Below are 23,476 nucleotides of genomic sequence, written 5' to 3'. Positions count from 1 at the left end.
CCGAATCAGGTTTTTAGAGTTCGTCACAGCCGTACTCTTAGCATCTGACCTGAAAGACCACTCACCATACACACTAATTGGCTCCGTTAAGAAGCTGGGTTTACTTGGTCAAGTTTGGACCTAACCTAACCTTCATTTTGGTGTTCTAAAAGTTGTCCCAGTCTCATGAAATCTTGTGTCTACGCCGAAAGTTATTCAAGGGGAGATGTCGCAAAAATCTGTTTTTCTCAATTATCTCGGTTTCTATAGTTCCAATGATGTTAACATTCATTATAAAAATTGTAGAATATAAAATTTGCGACAAATTTTGTTCAATAGTTTTTTCATACGTTTTTGAGTTGAAGGGCGGACAACCAGCGACGCTCAGCCATACTCTCTGTCATACCAACTCAACCGTGAATCCCAATGAATAATACCTCGTAGAAAGTTGTTGAAACACATAATTAATGAATAAATTGTATTTCTATTAATTAGTGTAAATTGTTTCGCTAACACAGCTTCTTCAACAGTGATTTGAATATTAGAAGTTGCTTCTTACGGTAATATTTATATACCACAGGTAACTACAATTACCTAAATATATACAATTTTTATATGCCTGAAGTACCTTCCGTGTTAGGAATCACACGTTAAAAGGTAAGACCTCGTTAGTCCTTAGCTCGCACAAGTTTCTCAACTTCTGAGAGTTGACGTTCGTATGGGGGCGACAGCTGATTAACGGAAAAACAGATTTTAAACAGATTTTAAACAGAATTAAGATTACCTGAAGCATATTACCTCACTTCTACATCAATAACAATACTTCCTTGGTTTTTTTTTACAAAACAAGTTCAATGATGGTGATCTATTCAACTCCAATTGGTTATTCATTAGAATGTTTGAATGTTTAAGTTTTTTAATTTCCATTGCTTCCAAATGATTCCGTTTCAAACCTTCATTTGCGATGTGTAGAATTTCAAACTCTCCGTTAAAAGATATGACTTTCTTCTAAAAGGTGATTTGAATATGTTGAACTTGTTTTCTCATTTACATAGCTCGTATGATGTTCCTGGATTCGATTCCTAAATGTTCTACCAGTTTGACCAATATATACCTTAGGACACGTTCCAGACTTTAATTTATTTACTCCTGATTTCTCGAATTTGGATGTTTTGTCTTCATTATTTTTAACTAACTAACATGTAGTATTCAAATCACTATTGAAGAAGCTATTGGTTAGCGAAACATGTCGTGATCAATTTTTCAAATAAAGTTTGTGGAGATCAAATCGTAAAGTGATGTTTATAAAGTTACTATGGATCTTCATCAAGAACGGCCGAATCAATCAGACAAAAACAGAGTTTGAGTTTGAAAAATGGAAATTTATCAATTAAATTTTGAGTTATTGTGGCATTCTGAAAATTATTCTCTTAATTGAGTCCATTTTTCTTCAACTTACTGCTTTCTTCATTCAAAAACTGAAAATGTTCGCAGTTCATTATTATACATAATTATTAGGTGAGTCATCTTTAATTTTTTGGTTTCTCATCAATACCAGAAGTTTCATCATTTCAATAGATTTTGACACAAGCTTAGTTCATATTTATTTTGTTATCACAAAATTAGTCAGATTTGTTTTCAGTATATATCACGTGTTTTGTGTAATGCTCAGATTCTATACTTTTCGAGTAATTCGAGTTCAGCGGTGTTGTGATTCATCATGAGTGTTTTCAGGAGTTTCTTCAGCAGTATCTTCAAGACATTCATCAATTATCTCCAATGGCTCTGCGTTTCCATTCATCTCTTCTTCCTGAAAAATTAAAATCGGTTTTGAAAATTATTGAAAACCATTGTCTGCTTGAAGTGACTTTAAATCTGTTTACAAAATCAATAACATACTCCTATCCATAATAATAACTGGTGTTCCGTCATAACTAGAAGGAAGAAAAGCATTTTTCCATACCAGAACAAAAACACTGTCTTTCGACGGAAGTTTTGTTAGCATTATGAAAATCTATCAAAGTGGAAATGAAGTATATAAAGGGGACTGTTTAAAAGACAATATGCCAGGGACGGTACAAAAAATTTGCGAGTTCTGTGGGTACAAGATGGAGTAGGGATAAAAAAGTGTTATATACCGAGTGTCATAGGAAAGCAAAATCATGGTTTGACGAACGACTAACAAAGTCGGACAGTCAAGCGGCGTTGCAAGCTCTAGACTCCTATCGAGCAACGTCTAAATTGGTAGCAAATTGCCAAAAATGACTCTCCTCGATAAGAAGACTCAACAGTTTGTCTTTGGTCTGGTTTCCAGGCCATACTGACCTGGAAGGCGACGAGGCTACTGACTACATTGCGAAGGAGAGTGCTGCAAGCAGCTTCATTGGGCTAGAACCTGCTATTGGCATCGCTTTAGACATTGCCAAACAAAGATTGAACACCTGGATAGCAAGAAGATTTATGGACTTTTGGCAGAATCTTCCAGGACTGGCTCACTCCATGGCGTTTATTCATCCTTCGAAGCTTAATACCAAACAGTTGTTGGACATCATATGCAGAGACTCGGACTGTCAGAAGTCCGAGTCTCTGCATCGTCGGAAGCCCGACTGGGTTCATTTGGTCGAGTGTGAATAGATGTGAGCCACAATGAACCTTTGCGGGTTGCGGTGAAGGGTCGAATATACCCACTTACTTTGGACCTAACCTACCCTGACCATAGCTGCCAAACTTTGCTTGATTATTAGAAATATTCATCTTCATTTAGGTATGATTCGAAATTACACCGCATCAACTTAAGATGATTTTCATTGCTGACTATAAAGTAAAAAATTGGAAAGAAAAGCATCGACTCAAATGAATCGTAAATTGAAAAACGACGTATGGAACATCTGAAATCGATCTGGAGGATATGGTGGACGCGTAAGCCATTCGAAGCCCAATTCATGCAATTTTTCAATCGTTTTTATTGATTTGTAACACGGTTAATTGTCTCGAAGAAAAAGCACTTTCTTTTGTTCAAATGGGGTCATTTTTCCGCGACTGTGTCCTTCAAACGCTCCAATGTAGATGGTTTTCTCATTTGATGCTAGCTGATGAAAATTATATCATGCGCGTACCAAAATACTGATAACATAACCTTGCCAGACGACTGTTGCGCCTGTTGCATGCTTTGGCGTCCGCTCACCACGTGCAGTCCACTCAGATGACGATTCTTTTTGATTCCGTAGTAAAATTATGGAGACATGTTTCATTCATTGTCACACGCATAAATTCGGGTTTTTCATGGTGGAACAGTTTCTCAAACACTGCTCAGAATCATCAGTTCGTTGTTGTATTTGGTCGATTATGAGCTCGCGCGGCACCCACTTTGAACACAGCTTTTGCATACACAAATATTCATGCACGATATGTCCTTCAAACAAACGTTAAATACCCGGTACGGACCCGGAACCAGCGACTTATTCCGAGGATATGAGAAGACTATGGTCAAGCTCACCAAAAAAGAATCTCACCTTAGCTTCTTGTGCAGAGCTAGAGACAACAACATCATACCCAAAGGTTTTTTGCTGAAATCGCCAATCCCATGAGAGAGAGCCAACCGCATATTGGAACGCACCAGCCGAGCACTGATAAGGTCTCAAATGAATTATCACCGTTGGAAGAGGTCAACTCTGATGCAGGATGCCACAGAACGCTTTGAAGAATTGAGAAGAGAGACCTTGGAAGAGAATCGTGGACCAATCTTCGCCAAAATTGAAAGCACTTGCTTGAAGATCAGCTAAGACATGGACAATACCCACAACACTAAGTGGGGCATGTTGGTGAGGAAACAATGCCCAAATGCAGAGTGAGAACAGGACGACTATGAAGCCGCCAACGTCATCAACATGAGTTTCCGCCCGCTCACGGACATAGAGGAATCTTTGTTGAGAAAAGGTCTAAACTTCGCCGTTGCACCACTTTGCATCTGTGCCCACATTACCTTCAAACATATGTCCAACACGTTTTTTTGATACCTTTAGAGCATCAGCTGTCTTGATCAATCTTACTTTGCGGCCATCCAAAATTGTTCTGCAGACTTTTTTTATGTTTTTCTTGGTAACAGCATCTTTGGGGAGTCCACTACGTGCATAGTCCTCGTTTAAATTCAGCAAACCACTTTTCAATGGTTGATTTACCGGATGCAGAGTCCGAACAATATTTTTCATGCTAAACCTTGGCTTCAACAGTATTTTTTTTGCCAAAAAGCAATGGTTCATGAACAACACAGCTGAGAAATTTGTTCACATGTCTTTTGAAGGTTAGGGTTAACTAATATTCATATGGAGTCGATACTAGTACATTGATGAACCTGATAGAACAAAGATGCAGAGACAACTCCTCTTTTTTATGCGAATGCTGGAATATTTCATGAAATAGGTGTTATAAAAAAGATGCAGCGGAAAACAATGAGGCCATTGGGCTGCACTGTTTTTTTTGGAAACTTAGCAGAAACAAACAAGTCAGAAGGCTACCGAGTGTTAGAGAAAGGAAATGAAAGGAAAAAAGTTGCCAACAAGAGAAGAAATATAGTTCTGATCTCAGGAGCAAGGAAGATTCTTCTGTTGATGGTGGCAAAAGAGAAGTCAAAAGAAATCTCAGATCACAATTTATACTATGAATAATTCTCAACCATCATTCAAAGATATAAAAACTATTTGAACAGAAGAGGCCGAAAATAATTGGCCTGTCAAAAATACTCTTCATCAAAAATCTGCGCGTTAACCATAACAATCACTGTTTATAGAAAAAATTGGAGCCCTCTAAACTTGATATCCATAATTTCTCGATGTAATATTGTGAACCATCCAACTTGAATGAATCCAAGAATGATTTTTTGGGATTGTTTCCAGTAGCGAAAGACAAATATTTTTTCGATTTAGTTTATAGTTATTCCAACTTTTCTTAACTTTTTATTTTTTATAACAGAAATTCTATACATATATCTACTCACTATCAACTTCTCGTCATTCATTTTCTCTTTGTAGATCCTATCGAAGAAGTGGCACTGAAAAAGAAAATATAGTTATAATGAATGATCACTATGAAGAGTGTGAATTGTACCAAAATAATTGTATTTTATCATCATATTCAAGAACAAATCTAATCATTCATTCAATTATATCCGAAGCTTGGAATATCATTCATCAAATATGGATATCAAACATTATTCTATTCTATATGAGGGAGATCGGGTTATGGTTTTGAAACTCACCTTGTATAACAAGAAAGTCAGCACGAATAAAACTATGAATCCCAATAATGCAGCCACAATCCACACCCACAAAGGAACTGGTTTCGTGCGTTGAGACGGAATTATCAGAACCATAGAGCTGCTTTGAATCCTGTACAAAATGATTATTAGATACACACTTTTCTATTTATTTTCTGGAAAGGAGTAGAAGAAGTATTTGGGAAGTCATAACAATAGTTTCTGCTAGAAAATTCAGTCAAGTATGAATTGCTGCTCATTCTGCTCAGAGTAAATTTTTTTTCCAATAAATGTATTGAAATATTCCACTGCGGGATGCCTACATAAATAGTTACAAAAACCGTAGAACGTGTGTCACTTTTTCATACTTTCGTAAAGTGTGACAACGAAACTCTCCACAACATAAATGCATATTCAATAAAAAAGTAAACAAATATGAATTTCTTTGGGAAGGTCCTGTAATCAAAAATGAAGTAGGTAAATTAAAAGAGTGGTTTTTAAAACAGATTAGTAAAACATTAGTAGAGGAACAAAGCGACTTCTGGACGACTTCTCAAGGTTGCGCGTCGTTTGTAAGTGTTTCAGAGAGAGACTCCAGTGGATGGAAAAAAGAAATGTGTGACGTGATAGTTGCAGAGAAGGATGGAATGAGTTTCGGAGAGATTCAAACAGCGTGGGCCCCCTTGGGACTCCATTTCACCCCTCGGGCCCGCTTGGGACTACGCATCACCGCTCGGGCCCACTTGGGACTCCGCCTCACCTCTCGGGCTCCCTTGTCACGAGGTCCTAATTGAAAAAAGTGTATCGGTATGAGAATCGAACCCAGGACGTCGGCGTATTGAACGATGCCCTTAGCCTCGACAACAACGTGGAATATTGGAAGTAATTGCAAATAGTGTTGGAATTAAATTACAGTTATATCCATTACTATACCAAAGGTTCCAAACAGGACATCACAAACAAGTTCCAACAATACTTTTTTCAAGTTGGAAAACACTTTTTATGATCAAAAATTTCTAAGTGACTGTATAAAATACGTTCATTTCATAAAAAATGCGTTATTTAGTTCTCACCTCTTGGCGTTGGGAATGAAACCTGTAACCAAGTATCCGATGCCATCCATCATCTGGAGTTGCTCATGATAATGTGCATCTGTAAAAAATTATAAATCAGTTTTCAACTATAATTTTCAGAAAAATTACCAGAGAGATCTTTAAAATTGTATGGCTTCATATATTCATAATTACAAGGCAATATTTTGTCTCGAAACAAAACTACCAGGAACGGTCAATACCAAAGTATTTATATATCCTTCGACGAATGTTATCAAACTATTGCCGAAATAAAACTGCGATTTTCTACGTTGTCAGAATAAGTAAGCAGAATATGGCGCAAATACATGCGTGAGTGTAATCTGAAGGCATACAAAAAATTCTTAGGTGAAAGTGAGGAAGAAATACATATCAATCCCAACAGATTTTGGTCATTTATAAATAATAAATGAGGTAGCTCCAAAATATCACAAGTACTGAATTTTGAAGGTCAATTTCTGGAGGGGCCCTCTAATATCTTTTCAAACAATCGTATACCGTTTCTTCCCCTTTTCAACCAAACTCTGATATTGATAATAATCACTTTCTTGATATGTCAAGCTTCAGCGAAAATCAAGGTCGCTCAAGCCTGAAAACACCACTGGTCCAGATGACATTCGAGCTTTCATCCTGAAAGATTGTGCACTTGTGCTTGCTCGTCTTCTATCTATACTAATTAATATCTGCTCAAGATCGGCTACAATACCAAGGATCTGGAAATCATTAAAAGTCTGTCCCATTTTCAAGAAAGGAGATAGACAAGATATTTCAAATTATCGGCCTATCTCTATTATTTGCAAGTTTGCAAATGTTTTTGAGATTCTGCTGGAGCGAGTTATATATCGGCATGCAAGTTGCAATATAAGTAAAAACCAACACGGTTCTGGCTGTAATCCAACATAGTGCTGAATCTATTGAAAATAGGGCCCAAACTGATGTTATTTACACAGACTTTTCCAAGGCCTTCGACAGGCTTGACCTTGACATTCTACTAAACACACTAGTAGCCTTTGGATTATCTCCATCCTTAATCGCACTCTTTCAGTCCTTCTCTAAGGGATTGTGTTCCACAAGGGTCAAATATAGGACCGTTGCTCTTCAATATCTTCATTAATGCTATTGCAGATGTTATAGATATATATATTTTTTTGTATGCCGATTATCTAAAACTATACTGCCTCGTTGAGAACATAGATGATTGTGTGAAACTCTCAGCAAACGTAGGACGGGTTGTAGAATGTTGTTATCGGAATAACTTGTCGCTAAACCCGGATGTGAGGTCATGTAGTACAGTTCAAAAACGAACATCCTAATCTTTGATTATTCAATAGAAAACGTTTCCCTGGTGAGACCAGAAATACTTATTGATCTTTGACACTGCACTATCATTTGATAGGCATATCAATAATATTGTAACCTCCTCCTGTCGTTTGTACGGATTAATTGCATGTAACAAAAGTGATTTCAAAGAAACTTCGACCTCAAAAACTTTATTCGATGCTTTCATAAGATCAAAGTTAGAATACGAGTCAGTTGTGTGTCGTCCCTTTTATCAATATCATATTGATAGAATAGAAGCAATTCAACGAAAATTTTCAAAACTGCTAAGCCTAAAAACTGATGGCATTTATCCTCCAATAGGAACAACCAACTCTGAATTGTTACGAAAGCATAACTTTTTTAGTCTCGAAAAAAGGCGTGAATATTATAGTGTTGTAATAACCTATAAAATTATCAAAAGCATAGTTGACTGCCCAATATTACTGGAAAAGTTTAATATTTACATTCCTAGAATCTGTTCCAGACACCCGAGTACTTTCTATATATAAACATCTCGCACAAATGTTCTGGAGAATTCTTCGATCCATACCATGTGTAAAGTGACAAATTCTTTTAGCGATAATTTAGATATATTCAGTTGCAAATTGTCAGATGTAATATCCCACTTCCTAAAATAATTTTTTTGTCACCTATAATTAATACAAAATGTGTAGTCTTTATAGTCACTTGTTTGTATTGTTTGTATTGTTCGTAGACTTTACAGTCACTTGTTTGTGATGTATTTATTATAATCTGTTATTTCCTGCTCTGTAATTGGGCTATGTCCTGTAGAGTATTGTATTACAAATCAATAAATAAATAAATAATGCACCTGTTTACTCGTCACTACTTGTTCGTAATCGTATTGTAATTATATTCACTAGACTTGACGATCTGGGACATTTTCTGTTCACAAGATTGAAGAGATCCATGAAAGAACGCTGTGTTTGCGACGATCGGGAACCAAATCGCTGAGAGACCTCAAGGAAATACCAAAAAGTATGTATCAAAAATGTTTCGAGGATTGGGAAAAATGATGGCACAAATGTATATATGAGGAGGACTACTTTGAACGGGACAAAGTAGAAATTGGTGAATAAATAAATATTTTATGAGAAAAATGAAAATTCACTTCATTTTTTGAACAGGCAGTGTAGTCGTATCTGCGGAATATCTCAAAAGTGGATGTTTTATCTAACTGTATTATTTGCTTTCTTGTTCATATTCTTGGAATTTCTCCTGAGTGGTATTTATTCGTCACAAGAAATATAACTAAAAATACAATTCATCAAAGTTAAATCAACACCATCACTTTTCTTCCAAAATACGAGCATGCAAATACAATTCCTGGAAATTATTTTAAATACCAGTAACCAAATCGAAACTGCAATTTAATTGTTATTTTTGGAAAATACTTCAGCTGATTATATAGCCAACACCATCGCCATAAAGTATTTTTATTGAAATTACCTAATAGTTTTGTTTTGGTAGTAACCTTCACGTTGATTTTGGCCAGCTCTGACGGGTACAGATACTCTCCTTCGCATTTTATTTCTAAACAGTTGGAACCTTCTTGGAGACAGTCTAGAACAATAGTTTTATTGAGAGAAGTAGGTACATCCGACTCCAAATTATTGATGTTGTTGAAGACTTCCGTTTGCCTATCAGATTTACAAAAAAATTGGACTCCCTGGGACGTTGCCTAAAAATGACCTAGTATCAGTTTTGGAGAAATATCAAAAGTTTGTGATTTCTTCTTGAAATGACAGTGGACATGAGCGAGGCAAAACTTTCTATTTGTCTCTATCTCTGGAACGAATAATTTGTTTGGACAAAAATTGATCAATAGAGGCATATGCTGTATTTTGGAAAATATACTTGCCTGTGTTACAGGCAGTTCCCACATACGTATGTGCGGTGTAGCCAAGTACAAAGATGTATGTTATATCTCACTGTATTATTTGTTTTCCTACTTTCAATACACTTTAACGTATGGAATTTTGACAATAGTTCAAAATATTAATCAATAAATGTTACCAATTTTTCATTTGGGAGTTTGTGAATATAAAAAGTGGCGATAGGCTGGAAATCGTATTTTACTTGATCAGCTAACCTTGCTGGCTACTGATTTGGACTTTCAGAATAAGTCTCTTTCCATTGTTTCATCGTGAAACCCATGGTTACCAAGTCCATTTCAAAATCTTAGTGTATCTGTTGACGAAGAGGAACACTGAATTTTAAATTATCGAGGTTCCTTCTACCCTCTGTTACTGATAGTAATAAGAACCATTCCAGAATTGACCAAGCAGGACTGGCTAACCAGAATTTCAAAAAAACTCGAAATCTGGAACAATCGTTAGGGGAAATGGTCGATCAGATGAAACCAAAATGTCACGTACCCATGTCAGTTACTCATACGTGTATCAGAAAGAATTACAAATTACGTTCAACATCATCGGAAGGCACAGGGAAATTCGATGCGAAAGTCCAGTGGTAAGTGACACAAGATTTCAATCCTGTTTTTTCAAGAACAAAATACAGGCACTACAGAAAAATCCGCAAGGCGCTCTAAGAACGGTGCATGTGCGAAAGTAGCGATTCACATTGGGTGTGAATGGCTACAGATTAAATCCATTAGGAAAAACGTTATCAGGAAGTTCATTCCACATTAACGCAGTTTTCCAAATGAAGAGTTCTTATTTAATGAATTTCGAGGTGTACTGAGTTGAACCTCAAAACGATGAGCAGCCACAGTCCTTCGTGAATTTCTGATATGTACCGCTTTTGGTGGAATCAAATGTGCCAAGTCACTTGAACACTTCCCGTGAGAGACAAATCCTCAACCTTCCTTCGATGTACCAGGCTATCCAGGTTGCAAGGTTGCTTTTCCAATCAGGCGGATTGCTCTTTTCTGGATGGGATCCAGTAACTTCGGGGTAAGTTTAGGTACAGAGCTTCATAGATGGGGACAATACTTCAAAAAGGTCTGATCTGAGCTTTATAAAGCATCAAAAGTTGCTGGGAAGTGTATAGTTTTCTGGTTCGGAACACTGTTCCAAGCTTTTGAGAAGCAGCCTTTGCAATTCCAGCAACATGCCAAGACATACCTCAACAAATTTATCGAAGCAGAAAGCGGAATTGACTGTCGTGGCATTATTATATCCGATTCGGAGCCATTTATCTTTTTGGAGAAACCCGCTGCCTGGGTTTTTGTGGCATTGAAGTAAACTTGGTTAATTTTACCCCAATTCGAAATCACTTCCAGATCCGATATCTTGGAATCCAGCTGAAATGACGAGACAAGTGTGATATCGTTAGCAAAGCAATATATTGGATTCTTCGTTTTTTCCAATAAATCGTTGATATATGAATGTAGTGAAGTATTGGACAACTCCTTTGGACACCTCCTGGTTGCAGAAAGCTCATGGTTCACATAAAATATCTCAGAAACCACAGATGTTCAGTAGGTTTATATTTGTAATTCCGCACATATATGTTATTTTTGTAACCAGGTATTACCCATTTACACTGAGATCATGGTAGCAAATGAGTCAAAAATACATGTTTGCAATTTGCTTTCTAGAGTGTATTGAGCATTAGAATTGATGAAAAAGGTGGCTACAAAAAATATTGCTTGAATATATTACTGAAAATTACTTGAAAAATGTGAAAATGTTACTCAACCTTATGATAATACTCACTTTTGTTTCAACTACTTCGAATATATCAACACCGTCCATTTGAACCATAGGCATCAACAAGTGAACCTTCATTTTGAAAGGAGATGGTCCTGAGTTACCAACCACAAAAGAGTGCGACGTTTCGATGATGTTTGTTTCATCATCATAATAAACATTTGGTGTTTCAGTTTTTCTGAAATATTAGGAATGATTGTATATGGACTATAATCTAGTTCCATTTTGAATGAAGATGGTTCAACAGTACAGGTATGAATAACAGTTTTGGGATACACTCACCCTTCAATGTATGGAGAATTTTCTTCTACAATAGCTATCGTAGCATTTTTGGCACTATTAGGTTCAAGATTTTCCCCAGTACATTCCACATCGAAACCTATTATTATGTTTTCTGCAGAAGGGTGGTCAGAAATGATATCAAACACTAAATGGAACTAAAAAAAATTGTAACAGAAGTTTTTTTCATAAAAATGTTCAGTGTGTAATATACAGGGCTATTCAGGTTTGAGTCTCTACATGAAGATTTCGTAAATCCACCTAAATCGTGAATTTCTATTTCAAATTGGAAAATATACTCTTGGTTCCGAAAATATTTGGAAAGAACAGGAAAATCTGAAATTCCAATTTTGGGTTTGAAAATATTTTCAAAGATCTATCATTTTTAAGAATCTATATGATTAATTATTTTCATTTCCGTGTAGTGAAAATCCATAAATGTCAGGAATACCAAGTTCAAAGACCTGATGCTATATTTATTCAATAGAAAATGGATTTTACTTTCATACTAACTGTAATGAAATGTTAAAAATTTTTCTGTGATAATATTCTGATAGCCCGTTATATGTGTCTGCGAAGTTTAAAATTATTTCCGATATCTCTATAAATGACAAAAATCCCGTATATCTACAGGACAAAGAGAGTGACAACCAAATTTTTGATACGATTCAACATTAATGAAATATACAATTTTACCGCATCTCAGCAAAGTTTCTATTTGTTACTGTCTACGAGATTTTCATCCAGAGTTTGACTAGCAATCAATATAAAAGACATCAGATTTACTTCGAAAAAACTCACTTTTTTTTCATTTATCAGAGTGGTACTAAATGAACAAGCTAAAGTTGAATTTTCTGAATTGCATTCCTTTTCTCTACGATATTCTACTTCGTCAGGTACTTGCAAAAGAAGTTGACATTGATAACCGGGTTCTCCTTTATTTTTCACAGTTAAAGAAACCTGTACCTGCTTATCTAAACCCAACACAATGCTTGATCTAAAAAGAATGTAGATATTTTTGACTTTAGAAGTAGACTGAAAGATAGGTGGGTCCAAAGTAGACTACTCGACGCTCCACTGCAATACATCCAGCTTTTCATCAGGTCAGTTGATAAGTGTTCAACGAAAAATATGATTTGATCCGCGACGGAGTAGGCACATAGTTTGTGCCCTACTTTTTCATAATTTTCCAAACACAGACGACATGCACTGTCCTCCGACAGTCTGCATATGACGATTCAGATTACAGTGATCTGTGAGTTGACCAAAGTTCCTTATGAAAAATATTCCACTCTAAGGTTGACAGACCATGATAAATTTTGCTCAATCCAGTGAGGAATTTAGCGTCAGTCAGTCACTTCCATCGACAGTTAGCCTACTTCTCACAAATAGCCACACAAATATATAGCTATAGAAGGAAATCCACTGCTAGTATGTGAAGCTCTGGAATTGAATCTGTAGATCTTCTTCTGGAATATAATATATGACAGCCATACTGAGTTACTAAAGAGATTTCAATTCATTGCTCAATATGAGATGCAAGATTCCCTTCTTAATGACCATATGAGGGCATCTGTGAGGCAGTTGTTCCAGATGATACATTCAATTCAGTCTTGCATTTTCTCCCATAAGTTTGTTCCTTCCCATGAGGTAGATTCTGCATCTACTGCTCAAGAATTTGATACAGGGCAGATTCTTAAGGTATTTTTCTCTTGAGGAGGCAATAAATCATTTTCCTGTTGCACATCTCAAGTTTGTTGAACAGGATCAAGGTTTGAGATCTGGGAAGCTTTTGCTCTTAGTGCGATGTTACAAGTAGGACAATTGAAAACGTTCATTTGATATCTATTTCCAATGTCACCGGATCTTTTGGTTACTTCATGGATCATATAATGTTCCACGATTAGCAAGGAAAATGATGTTCAGTCCGGCAGAATTTCGCATTACTATGAGCGAAGCTCCAAACAAAGTGCTTGTAACCTGGAAATGACCTTCAATAAAAAGACCTCAACAGATTGCCTCTGGTTTGGAGTCCTGGCCAAATTAGCAGCAGAGGAGAATGAGGTGTCAAACAAGCTTACGTACAGGTCACTGTCGTCATCATATGGACTGTAACAGAAGACTGCGTGCCGCCTTTGTTTGGAAGATGATGGAACAGTTAGAATAGACGTGAACCTCGCGGTTTTCAGTGGAGAATTGAGTAGACCCACTCAATCTGTCCCTACCTACTTGTGAAAAGACGATAGTGTCTGAGAGATAATAAAAAGTGAAACACGATTATAACTCACTTGTCCGGTGTCAAATCAAGAGATATCCTCGTTTGACAAATTTGATCGTCTCCACAACCATGAGAAAATACTATCGATTTCTCTATTTTATTTTCTCCAACTCCAAAAACACTGTCAGATAGTTGCGGAATCATCGATATAGTAAACGGAGTTAATGCTGGAGAAGGCTGAAACAGTCCTAATGTTATTTTGGAGAACCTTGTAATATATGGAATAGCTTTTAATACAGAAGAGCAAATGAATCATTTTTTTCCGATTTGATTCTGATATAAAAATGGTGTACGAGAAAAAATTGTTGAATGACAATTGATTGACCGTGAGTTGACTGATTTTATCAACTTGACATAGTCTGACAAATAGTTTGAAACCCTGTGGTTTTATCCACATTGATTATCTGTGTTCAATTCTATGGGTTGTTGATTTGTTTTAGTGCTCAGCGTCTGATGTTCAGCTTACAACGTCAAACATCACCCATACTAATAGTAACTATAATGGAATCTGATCGATTTTCTGATGAATTAGTTTGTCAAGCACGATCAGAAGACTACCTTGGGATGCATGATCTTACCTCGGTCAGTATATCTATTGTTCCACAAGATAGTTTCTCTAAAGATGCTTCAATCGTTCTCACATGAATTCTCTGTCCTTTCACTCTGTAATCCAAAGCAATCGTCAAATTGAAATCGATCGTTTTCAAGTCCTTCACTTTGCTCCTTTGACTGTAATATACACAATATTTAACTTTCATATTGTTGGCATCATTGATCTTCAGAGTCGTTACGTTCGAATGAAGAGACATTTTATAGTCGACCACACTCTTGGTCCTCAAGATGAAGACATTTCCAGTTTTGAAGGCTCCGATCGCTAGATCTGCAATGAGTAAATCTGTTAGCTTTTTGATAATAACGTACTTGAGACTATTTTTTCGCTGGATCATATGATCACCCTCAGAATCCGCTTTAATTACATTTTTTCCACTTCCAAAATTATTATTGAACGATAAATTCAACTTGTCATTCGTAAAATATCAGAATTACCTCACTTGATTGATAACATACCGTTGTGTCCACTTCCATCGATGTCGTTTCCTTTAGACAATCCTACGCCGAAGCCTTTTACATTCACCGAATTACCATTGAATTGTTCTGGTGTCAATCTTTGGGCAAAAGAAGTAATAATGCCTAACCGACTTCCCATGTAAATATACACTGCGCCTGTTCCGTCATCTTCGAAGGGAGCAGAAACAGCAATATCTGGAACAACATGAAATCAAGCATCTTGATCTACGTTTAATCAAAAACAGAATAAGAATGTAAAAAAATATGTTTGAAGTTGATATTGTTGTTGATTAAAGTCCAGTTCACTTCACTTCTCAATTTTTCCAATGACTCCGTGAAGAATCAACCACTTTTCAAATTGTTTCCGTTACAACTAAGTTCTCCTGACTAATACTATGACAACTCACAGGGTTTTGTTATCTTAGGTGATTCGCTTTATTAGATTCAGAGGGTGATCTCGTTACTTTGTTTTTTTCAGCAAACCGTTTCTTCGATTATCCAAATCATCACTCAAAAAAATATATCAGGATATACAACAGGAATTCAGCGAATTCTACAGGAAATTCCCCCTATATAAGCGACAGCAGGAATATTTGTTAATTGTACGTGACAATTCCGGTCTTTTAATTCCTTTAGAAAAAACAAGTTTTAAACCAGTAACTGCAACCGAACTGCAGTTTGTTATTTTAACAGGAAAATAATAATGTAACGAAAACCGGAATATGCTTTACTATTTACAGAATCGTTACACTGACTTAATCGGAATTTTCCAGTCATTTTAATGAACTGCCTTACTTTTACTGGAGCTGTAATTTTGATTTAATAGGAATTTTCTGTTTAATAAACAAACTAGACAGTTGTATTCGACGCTTCGAACCTCAGTTTTTACAAGAATTTCCAGTAGTTTACCCTTAACTAAAACAGGAATTACTTTACTTATACCGGAACTGTAGTGTCGATTCAACAGGAATTTTCCGTTGAATTGAAGAACTTTCCTTTATACATTACAGTACTAGTTAGTTGTATTAGAAGCTTATAACCCGAGCTTTTACAGGAATTTCCTGTAGTTACCTAGTATTTAACTGAAAATTCTTGTATTTTCTATTTAATTACCTGCGTATTTTTGACAGTAATTTCCATCTGTAGTTGACATTTTTTTCCATGGAATTTCACTAGAAGTTTCCAGTTAGTTCTACCGTGGAGCATTGTTGTAATTTAGGGTACTTTCTGTTAGTATTCAAGTGCTATTTTGTTATTTTTTTGTAACACATTCTGTCTTCTGCCCAAAGAGACTTCGCGAATATGTTTCTTGAATTTGGGAGAATTTTACATATATTTATTATACAGTATCTCAACATTATTCCAACGAATCAAAAAACATTCGTTGAATATCAGTATTAAGAGACTCCATAATGAATATAAAGAAAAATTTTCCCTGATTCCGGACACATATTAGCAAATTTCATTCCGAAATTACTGTCTACAAATGCTCTTATTTTGTTCTAGGGGAAGTCAACCACTAATAAAATTTACCCTTTGAATAACGCGAACTTCATACGGCTGTGAAAAATAGGTACTTCACAGGTTTATATGGTTCGCTGTTCTTTGAAAGACTAAAATTAGTTTCAGTTACTCGTTACCTCTAGGGGTGCCGTCTGGTGTATAAAAACAGACTATGTACAATACCCATTAAACAGAGAATGCACTTTTATTATAGGTCGGGTATAAAAAATATGAAATTCAGAATGTTCAAGTCTAGATTTGTTTATTGAAAAAACAATGTTTTTTTTCATAATGAATAGTTATTTCACTTCGATATAATGTGAACAATGTGAAGTTATAAACATGATAAGAAGACAATAATTCTCATAACAAACAAAAAATATCTTCTGCAAGCTTCAGCAGCTCATTCAAATTGGTTTTCATTTAGGGCACTGAGAATGAGTCTATGCGAGTCTTGATGGTACTTAACAACCTTTCCTTCGTCAGGGGAAATGTCCTAGTTAGTGCCTCGGAATGGTCTGGGTATATAACATTAAAGTCAGCAGCAACTAAAAGGAAGACAATTATATTTACAAATAATTACCAGGTATCTTTGAATCTCGACCTATGTATAAAGAATACTATGGATATATTCCATTAAGTGAGTGTTTCAACAATAAAACCTGGAACCTTTTTCAAAATATAGGAATATAGGCTTTCACAGCTGTCGTCAATGTTTTGGTTGATTTCTGGGTTTTGCCGGACCACAGCAAAACCCCACGGCAAAACCCGCACTATAGTTATATGTACAATATACTATTAAAGCTTTGAAAACAAATTCAAAAGCATTTTAAGGAAAAGATCTAATGCACTGGCATGTGTTAGATCCTTATTTATTTATATCTATTTTTATAATCAATAATTTTGATAATATAGTTAAACCAGTTGAGTTAATATACACATTTACGATAGAAACGTTTACATGAATAATTTACGCTAATCAAAATAGTCAAATAGTATATAATGTCCTTTCAATAATTTTTCAGAAAATAAATATTTGAAACTATTACCGTTTCTGTTATAAAATAGGTATCAAATTTTGCTACGTTTATATTATTTTTCGCTTGTACAGTTGGCAACACTTAATGTTTATTCATTGCTTGACGATTACTTCAATGAACATTGTTTTAGAGACAGACACTTCATAGTCAAAAAATGTGTAATAATAAAATTTACTTACTTCTGAATGTTTCGATGTAATTGGCCAAACCTCTTAGGTAGCCGGCGACATCATCGGCGCTGGCTTCTACTTCCATCGAATCAGTCGATTCACCAATTACTGTATAAATTGTCTCTCCCCCATCTTGGATTTGATCCAAGTCTAATACACTAGGAACCAAATAGTATACATATACAGAATTTGCAGCTCTTAACATAATTATTTTTCTAATGAGTTTCACAATCTCTCCACTTTCCACTCGTCACGTATGCATATCTAATAACCAACACGAATGACGGTTTCCGCGTCGGCGCGTACTGCCCCAGAGTACCGGATTGAATTGTGGGATTCACGGGAATTCTGTTAATCGACGTTCTGAGCTGTTAGAACAGTGGCGTGGATCGTAGAGATAACAGGAATATAATATTAAATGTTTATTGTTTAAGTTTGAAAATGTCCATATAGGACGAAACTGCAGTAACGTTAGTTACAAATAAAAGTGGTAAAAAACATAGAAATTTTCATTTCTTTTTTCATCATGATCTCCTACCACGTAGTAACGGCTACATCCATCAATGTATTAAAATACTGTTAGTTGAACAAGATTTATTCCGGTAGAATAATCTAAATTTATTTAAGGAAACCAAACATTCCTGTTGAATTCAATGTGTCCATACTGTTAGTCGTACAAATTGTGTTGGGTTATATTCACAAAAATATTATATTTCACTAGATATTCCTGTAACATTCACTGTGTTTTATTTCGGTTGCACGTATGGTTCTGACCTACGTATGTTTTACAGTCGTGGCTTGTAAACATAGCAAAATATTATTCTAAATACACAGGAAATATTCCTGATTGATTAAAAGTACCTTATTACTGCTATACTTACCGTTTTTCCTGTTCATAAGACTCAAATCACCTTAACCGGAATCGGCTTGTTGCAAGTACAGATTGTTATCAGAACATTTTTTTTTCTGTTATGGTAGCAATAGTTGCGTTCAAACAACAGGAATTAATTTAACCGGAAATTCCCGATATTCGTTTTTTTCAGTAGGGTTGCTTGAAAAACACTTGGGCTGTCCGTTATATTGAATTGAGAGATAGTGAGAACTACATACCCACAAATAATGCAAATTAAATAAAAGCTTGTTGAAAATAATATTGCAAACAGTTATAGATAGATGGATGGAATGTCTTCCTCACCATTGAAAGAATCAAGATCTATATCTCCCAGAGCAGCAACAGCGGTTCCAAATCTCGCACCAGTCTTTTTCGATCCAACAAGCTTTGCAGTGTTTCTTCCAGCCTGAGGAAGAACCAAAAAAAGTTATCATATATAATAGTTGAAATAATCATGAATTATTATTTTTTCCCAATAAAATTGTAGAATTTTGTTACTTGCTCAAGAAAGGTGTTGAGAATCTAGTTCCGCACAAAATAAACTGATACAAATTTTCGATAAAACCTCTCTTTATAATGCAATAAGCAAAATGTGTAAAAATTGAGTGAGACTTTATATTGAACCCTTAGAATGGAAAAAAGCAATTTGCCACAGCAAACTCTTATCCAGAAGTGAGACAGGCAAAATGGCTTTCAAGATGGTATCATATTGTGACTATTTGTCTCATATCAATTAATTGATTAAGGCATAACCAAATGTCAAATATGTGTATTTTTTCATGGGTTTTATTATGGAATTTTAGAGAGAAAGGGACTTCAAGATGAAATAACTGGTGGAATAAATGTCCTGCCTCGAACATCTTTAAAAAATAGACTAAATTAGACTGGTTGCCTTTGTTTCATGCAGAAGAGAAGTGTAACAAATACTGACACAGGAAGAGACTGACAGCAGAACCCAAATGAAAAACAAGCTAGAAAAGAGGCTTGTACCTGAACAAAGTAGATCCGAGTTATAGTCTGCAGCTTAGATTTTGTCAGGTTCTTACTTTGATTTTCATGAATGTGAGTTTGAGACCTACAGAAAAGAAACTGATCGAATAGATAACCTAAGATATTGATTATTCAAGCTCCCTGGCAGTCAATTTCATTTCAATACTAGGCAAGTTCGTTTGGTAAACCAGCAAGACCTTTGATTTCGAATGTGGTGTTTTTTCTTGCAACGGAATACTTCACTTGAGCCCAACCGAGATCCATGGGATTGAGTTCACAATGACTAGGGAACCAATGCAGAATAATGATATTTTGTTTCTGTGCCATCTCTTCGACTTCATATTTCGTGAAACGAATTCTATTTGAACAAACCATGGACAATACTATAAACAATAGTTCTTTTTCCATCAGAATCACAGGGTTAGGTGCAATGAGGTCTAACATTCGTAGAAAATATTCTTCGCCTGCCTCAACGTTTATGTTTAAAAAAAATCTGTTAAAAATCTGTTTTTCCGTTAATCAGCTGTCGCCCCCATACGAACAACATCTCTCAGAAGTTGAGGAAGTTGTCTTCACGGTAATCGCAAAAATGCTCCGACTAAAACATCGCTCTCAAAACCTCAACCGGAACCTTCCAAGAGGGCTGAATTAATTTAATTGTTTGATTTGTTACTCAATTGATTCACTCTATTGATTTATTACTGATGTAATTTATTATTCAATTTAATTTATTTTTAATATTACTCAATTTCCTACAAATAACCTTATTAACTTTTGTTGTACTTATCTTTTTTACTTCATTTTTCGTAGATTAATTAATAATAGAGAAAATCAAAGATGGAAGTGTTTAATTTCAAAACTTTTATTTTCAAAACATGCTTTCCATTACATAAATAAGAATTTATCAATTCTTCTACATTTCTCTCCTTCTTAAGTTGTTTATTTCAATGTTTTCCTGGTTTATTCTCCACCCTCAAACATCATCGTTCACACTTCTCATTTTTTAACATCCCATCATAAAAAGCTTCAATGGTATAATCAGGGTCAAATTTATTCAGTCAGAAAGACAGACTTGCTAAAAATCGCGAAGTCCGAAAAAAATGATAAACATTGAAAGGCTCAATCTCGCAGACTATTGGGCCTACAGAGACCGTTATAGTATCATATTGTAGCAAATTTTGCCTACTTTGAAAACTTACCAATCAAGTTTTTTAATTTTTAATCGCCAAAATTTGAAAAACCCCGATTTTTTCGCGGTGTTTTCGATTATTGACAAAGTTGCGTCCGGCGCTCGAGATCACAAATTTGGATTATTCATTAGACCAACATCAGAAACTAGTCTGCAAAATTCAGAACTACCGGATTTGACGCATGCTGTGATGTATAAAGTTACTATCATGGGTGCTCACTATATACACACCACTATAAAAAATCTTTTGCGATTTTGTCATGTAACGACATTGAAAGTTGAAATAAATACATTTTCACAAAATTTCACTCTCCAACCGACTCAGTTATTCAGGTCAGTGGAGAAGCCAGTTGAATGAACGTCACTGTTGAAGAGCTATGAAATAGTTACAGATGTACAGTTACAGATGCTGGAGATATTGAATTTCAGGACATTTTGCAATCTGAAGCATGAGCATACATACATTTTCAAACACGTAAACATAACCCTCCTCGAAAGTTGATCCCTTGCCCATGGGGGCTCCTATGAATAAATCTTCTTCCCCATCATTGTTCACATCCTGACTCAATACAGATGATCCAAAATAAGAACCCACTTCATCTCCATAGAATGTTTTGAACTCTTTATAATTTTTATATATACCAACCTGAAAAAAAATCAATAATTTTTATGATGTATGTATACACATGTATATTAATGGTAGATTTGGGAGCTTTACTCCAAATAGAGTTTGTAGTACTTCTTTTGAAGAGACTCTCTGATTTCTTTTTCAATTCAATTCGGTTTATTGTCCTAAAAAACAATAAATGCCTATAATTAGGGACTATGAAACAAATTCCAAAATTCCTTTTCGCCATAAACCTATATGTAGGGATATATTGAATAATTTCCAGTTAGAAAAATATATATAGAATATAGAATTATACACAATTATGGAAAAATTACTGAAAAATTACTGTCAGAAAAGTACCACTTATCGACCTTTCTTATATTGGCATTTATAGTAAAGCGAATGAATGCTCTACAATTTCATGAAGGGATAAGTGTGTATAGTAACAAACAGATACTTTGAAGGATCAAAGTAAAGTGGCTATTGAAAATAAAAGAAGATGACTGGTGATGTAACCAACGGCCCGTAACGTAAGTAAATAGTCCGTAACGTAAAAATATGGCCAGTAACGTAAACAGATGACCTGTGACGTAAACAAATGGACCGTAACGTAAACAAATGGACCGGAATGTAAGCAAATGTCCCGTAACATATGGTTCGTTCGCTTCAGTATTTTGAGTTCTGCATAATCATTCAAAACGAACAAGACACGAAATAACATTGCATACGTTGGATGTGAAATGTTACAAATGCATACGCGCCTCAAGAATCTTGTTGTGATGTTCAGAAAACTAAGTTAGTTTGTGAATTTCATTTTTGAATGTTAGTGCGACATAATGTTTTCTATATTCTCCAGTGCTAATTGTTGAATATTGATATATAATAGTTTCTGTCAAAAGCAATATATCTACTGAGATCACTTACCATACCTAACAAATGATTGGCTCGCGGAGCACCCCCTATGCTATAAATTTCCTTCCCCACTCTCATACTAGCCACTGAATATCCTGAAATTGTCAAATATCAAATAAGATTACGTTCACTGTACAATAAAAAGTAGTATTTTCAGAATATATTAGAGGCAAGTACTTTTCAATGAATTTGTTCAATGCAAAATACAAGCACTACAGCACCTCAAGCACCCCAAGGTGCTCTCAGAGCAGTGCCTGTGCGAAATATATATTATCAAACAGTGGAGTTCGAGGTGTACTGAGTTGAACCTCAAAACGAAGAGCAGCCACCGTCCGTCGCGTATTTCTGATACAAACCGTTCTTGGTGGAGTCGAACGTGCCAAGTCACTTGAATACTTCTCGTGAAAGTATCTATAGAAGAGAGACAAATCTCCAACCGATGTTCCAGGCTATCAAGGTTGCACTTGATGTTCGCGCCCCAAACAAGGTGTGTTTGGGGGCAGAGCTCCATACATGAGAACAATACTCCAAAAAAGGTCTGATCTGAGCTTTATAAAGCATCAAAAGTTGCTTAGGTGTGTACAGTTTTCTGCTTCGGAACAGTGTTCTAAGCTTTTGAGGAGCAGCCTTCTCGATTCCAACGACAAGATTATACCAAAACATATAGATGTCCATTTCAACCTCCCAACAAACTTATCCGGTTCGGAAACATTTTTATCTTCTTGGAGGAAACCGATGCCTGGGTTTTTGTGGCATTGACTTGAACCTGGTTACTTTTAAGCCCAATAGAAATCACTTCTAGATCCTCATTAAGATATGCAATCTCCTGCTGACCATATTGCCATATTGATGATTGCTCAAGATGTTGAAGCCTTCCAAATGTTCGAGAATATGGTGGCTTACGACTTTCTCCATGATTTTTGATATCATTGATAGCAAAGCTACTGGTCATTAGTTATTTGAAAGACGTTTCTTGCCCATATTGGAAATCGGCAGAACAATAAGGAAAAAACTCTTTCTTGTAAGACAAGTTGAAAAGTCTGAATAATACTGGTGCGAGTTCTTTTGTGCACTTTTTAGGTACGATGACGGGCATTTCATCAGGGCCTTGTTGATATTGAGAGGTTTCAAAATTCGCCTGACTAGACGCTGTCGAAAAGTAATTTTCAACATTGTGGATCCCAGTTTGGAAATAAAGGTGGTACCTTT

At 35.6% G+C, this 23,476-nt stretch overlaps 2 protein-coding genes and 1 long non-coding RNA gene across 5 annotated transcripts in view; 1 reads left to right on the top strand and 2 right to left on the bottom strand.

Moving 5' to 3' along the window:
* Window positions 1-1,558: 1,558 nt before the first annotated feature.
* LOC111518013 (integrin alpha-PS4) overlaps window positions 1,559-23,476 on the bottom strand; it is a 99,612-nt gene continuing 77,694 nt past the window's right edge. For all 3 annotated transcript variants that reach the window (XM_074176377.1, XM_023174325.2, XM_023174326.2), the window contains exons 8-21: window positions 22,280-22,362; window positions 21,209-21,391; window positions 18,870-18,972; window positions 14,962-15,156; window positions 14,472-14,773; window positions 13,904-14,070; window positions 12,417-12,612; window positions 11,619-11,773; window positions 11,343-11,514; window positions 9,112-9,343; window positions 6,304-6,382; window positions 5,234-5,363; window positions 4,973-5,026; window positions 1,559-1,789 (exon numbers count right to left, since the gene is read on the bottom strand). In XM_074176377.1, coding sequence (XP_074032478.1) covers window positions 1,679-1,789; window positions 4,973-5,026; window positions 5,234-5,363; window positions 6,304-6,382; window positions 9,112-9,343; window positions 11,343-11,514; window positions 11,619-11,773; window positions 12,417-12,612; window positions 13,904-14,070; window positions 14,472-14,773; window positions 14,962-15,156; window positions 18,870-18,972; window positions 21,209-21,391; window positions 22,280-22,362 — 2,162 coding nt within the window. In that variant the 3' untranslated portion in view covers window positions 1,559-1,678. The remainder of the gene's footprint in view (window positions 1,790-4,972; window positions 5,027-5,233; window positions 5,364-6,303; window positions 6,383-9,111; window positions 9,344-11,342; window positions 11,515-11,618; window positions 11,774-12,416; window positions 12,613-13,903; window positions 14,071-14,471; window positions 14,774-14,961; window positions 15,157-18,869; window positions 18,973-21,208; window positions 21,392-22,279; window positions 22,363-23,476) is intronic.
* LOC141482704 (uncharacterized) lies at window positions 9,832-19,376 on the top strand. Its single transcript, XR_012465673.1, has 2 exons — window positions 9,832-10,134; window positions 18,838-19,376. It is a non-coding gene; the product is annotated as an uncharacterized lncRNA (long non-coding RNA).
* On the bottom strand, window positions 16,710-18,857 carry LOC141482702 (uncharacterized). The gene is made up of 2 exons (XM_074176389.1): window positions 17,684-18,857; window positions 16,710-17,012 (listed from the first exon to the last, which is right to left on the bottom strand). Exons 1-2 carry the CDS (start codon window positions 17,877-17,879, stop codon window positions 16,888-16,890), a joined length of 321 nt encoding a protein of 106 aa, XP_074032490.1. The 5' UTR covers window positions 17,880-18,857; the 3' UTR covers window positions 16,710-16,887.

This window comes from Leptinotarsa decemlineata, unplaced genomic scaffold, assembly GCF_025532065.1.
Source record: "Leptinotarsa decemlineata unplaced genomic scaffold, Ldec_3_MD MMD2_tig00001719_RagTag_RagTag, whole genome shotgun sequence".
Taxonomy (NCBI): domain Eukaryota; kingdom Metazoa; phylum Arthropoda; class Insecta; order Coleoptera; family Chrysomelidae; genus Leptinotarsa; species Leptinotarsa decemlineata.
The sequence above is the reverse complement of the archived record's forward strand: the minus strand, read 5'-3'. Positions and strand labels throughout refer to the sequence as shown.

Excerpts from the sequence above, each read along its gene's own strand:
- LOC141482702 (XM_074176389.1), bottom strand. The coding sequence starts at position 17,879 with ATGTTAAGAGCTGCAAATTCTGTATATGTATACTATTTGGTTCCTAGT. Across the intron at positions 17,013-17,683 it reads TTACATCGAAACATTCAGAA|TTGCTGCTGACTTTAATGTT; the intron begins GTAAGTAAATTT and ends TCTTCCTTTTAG.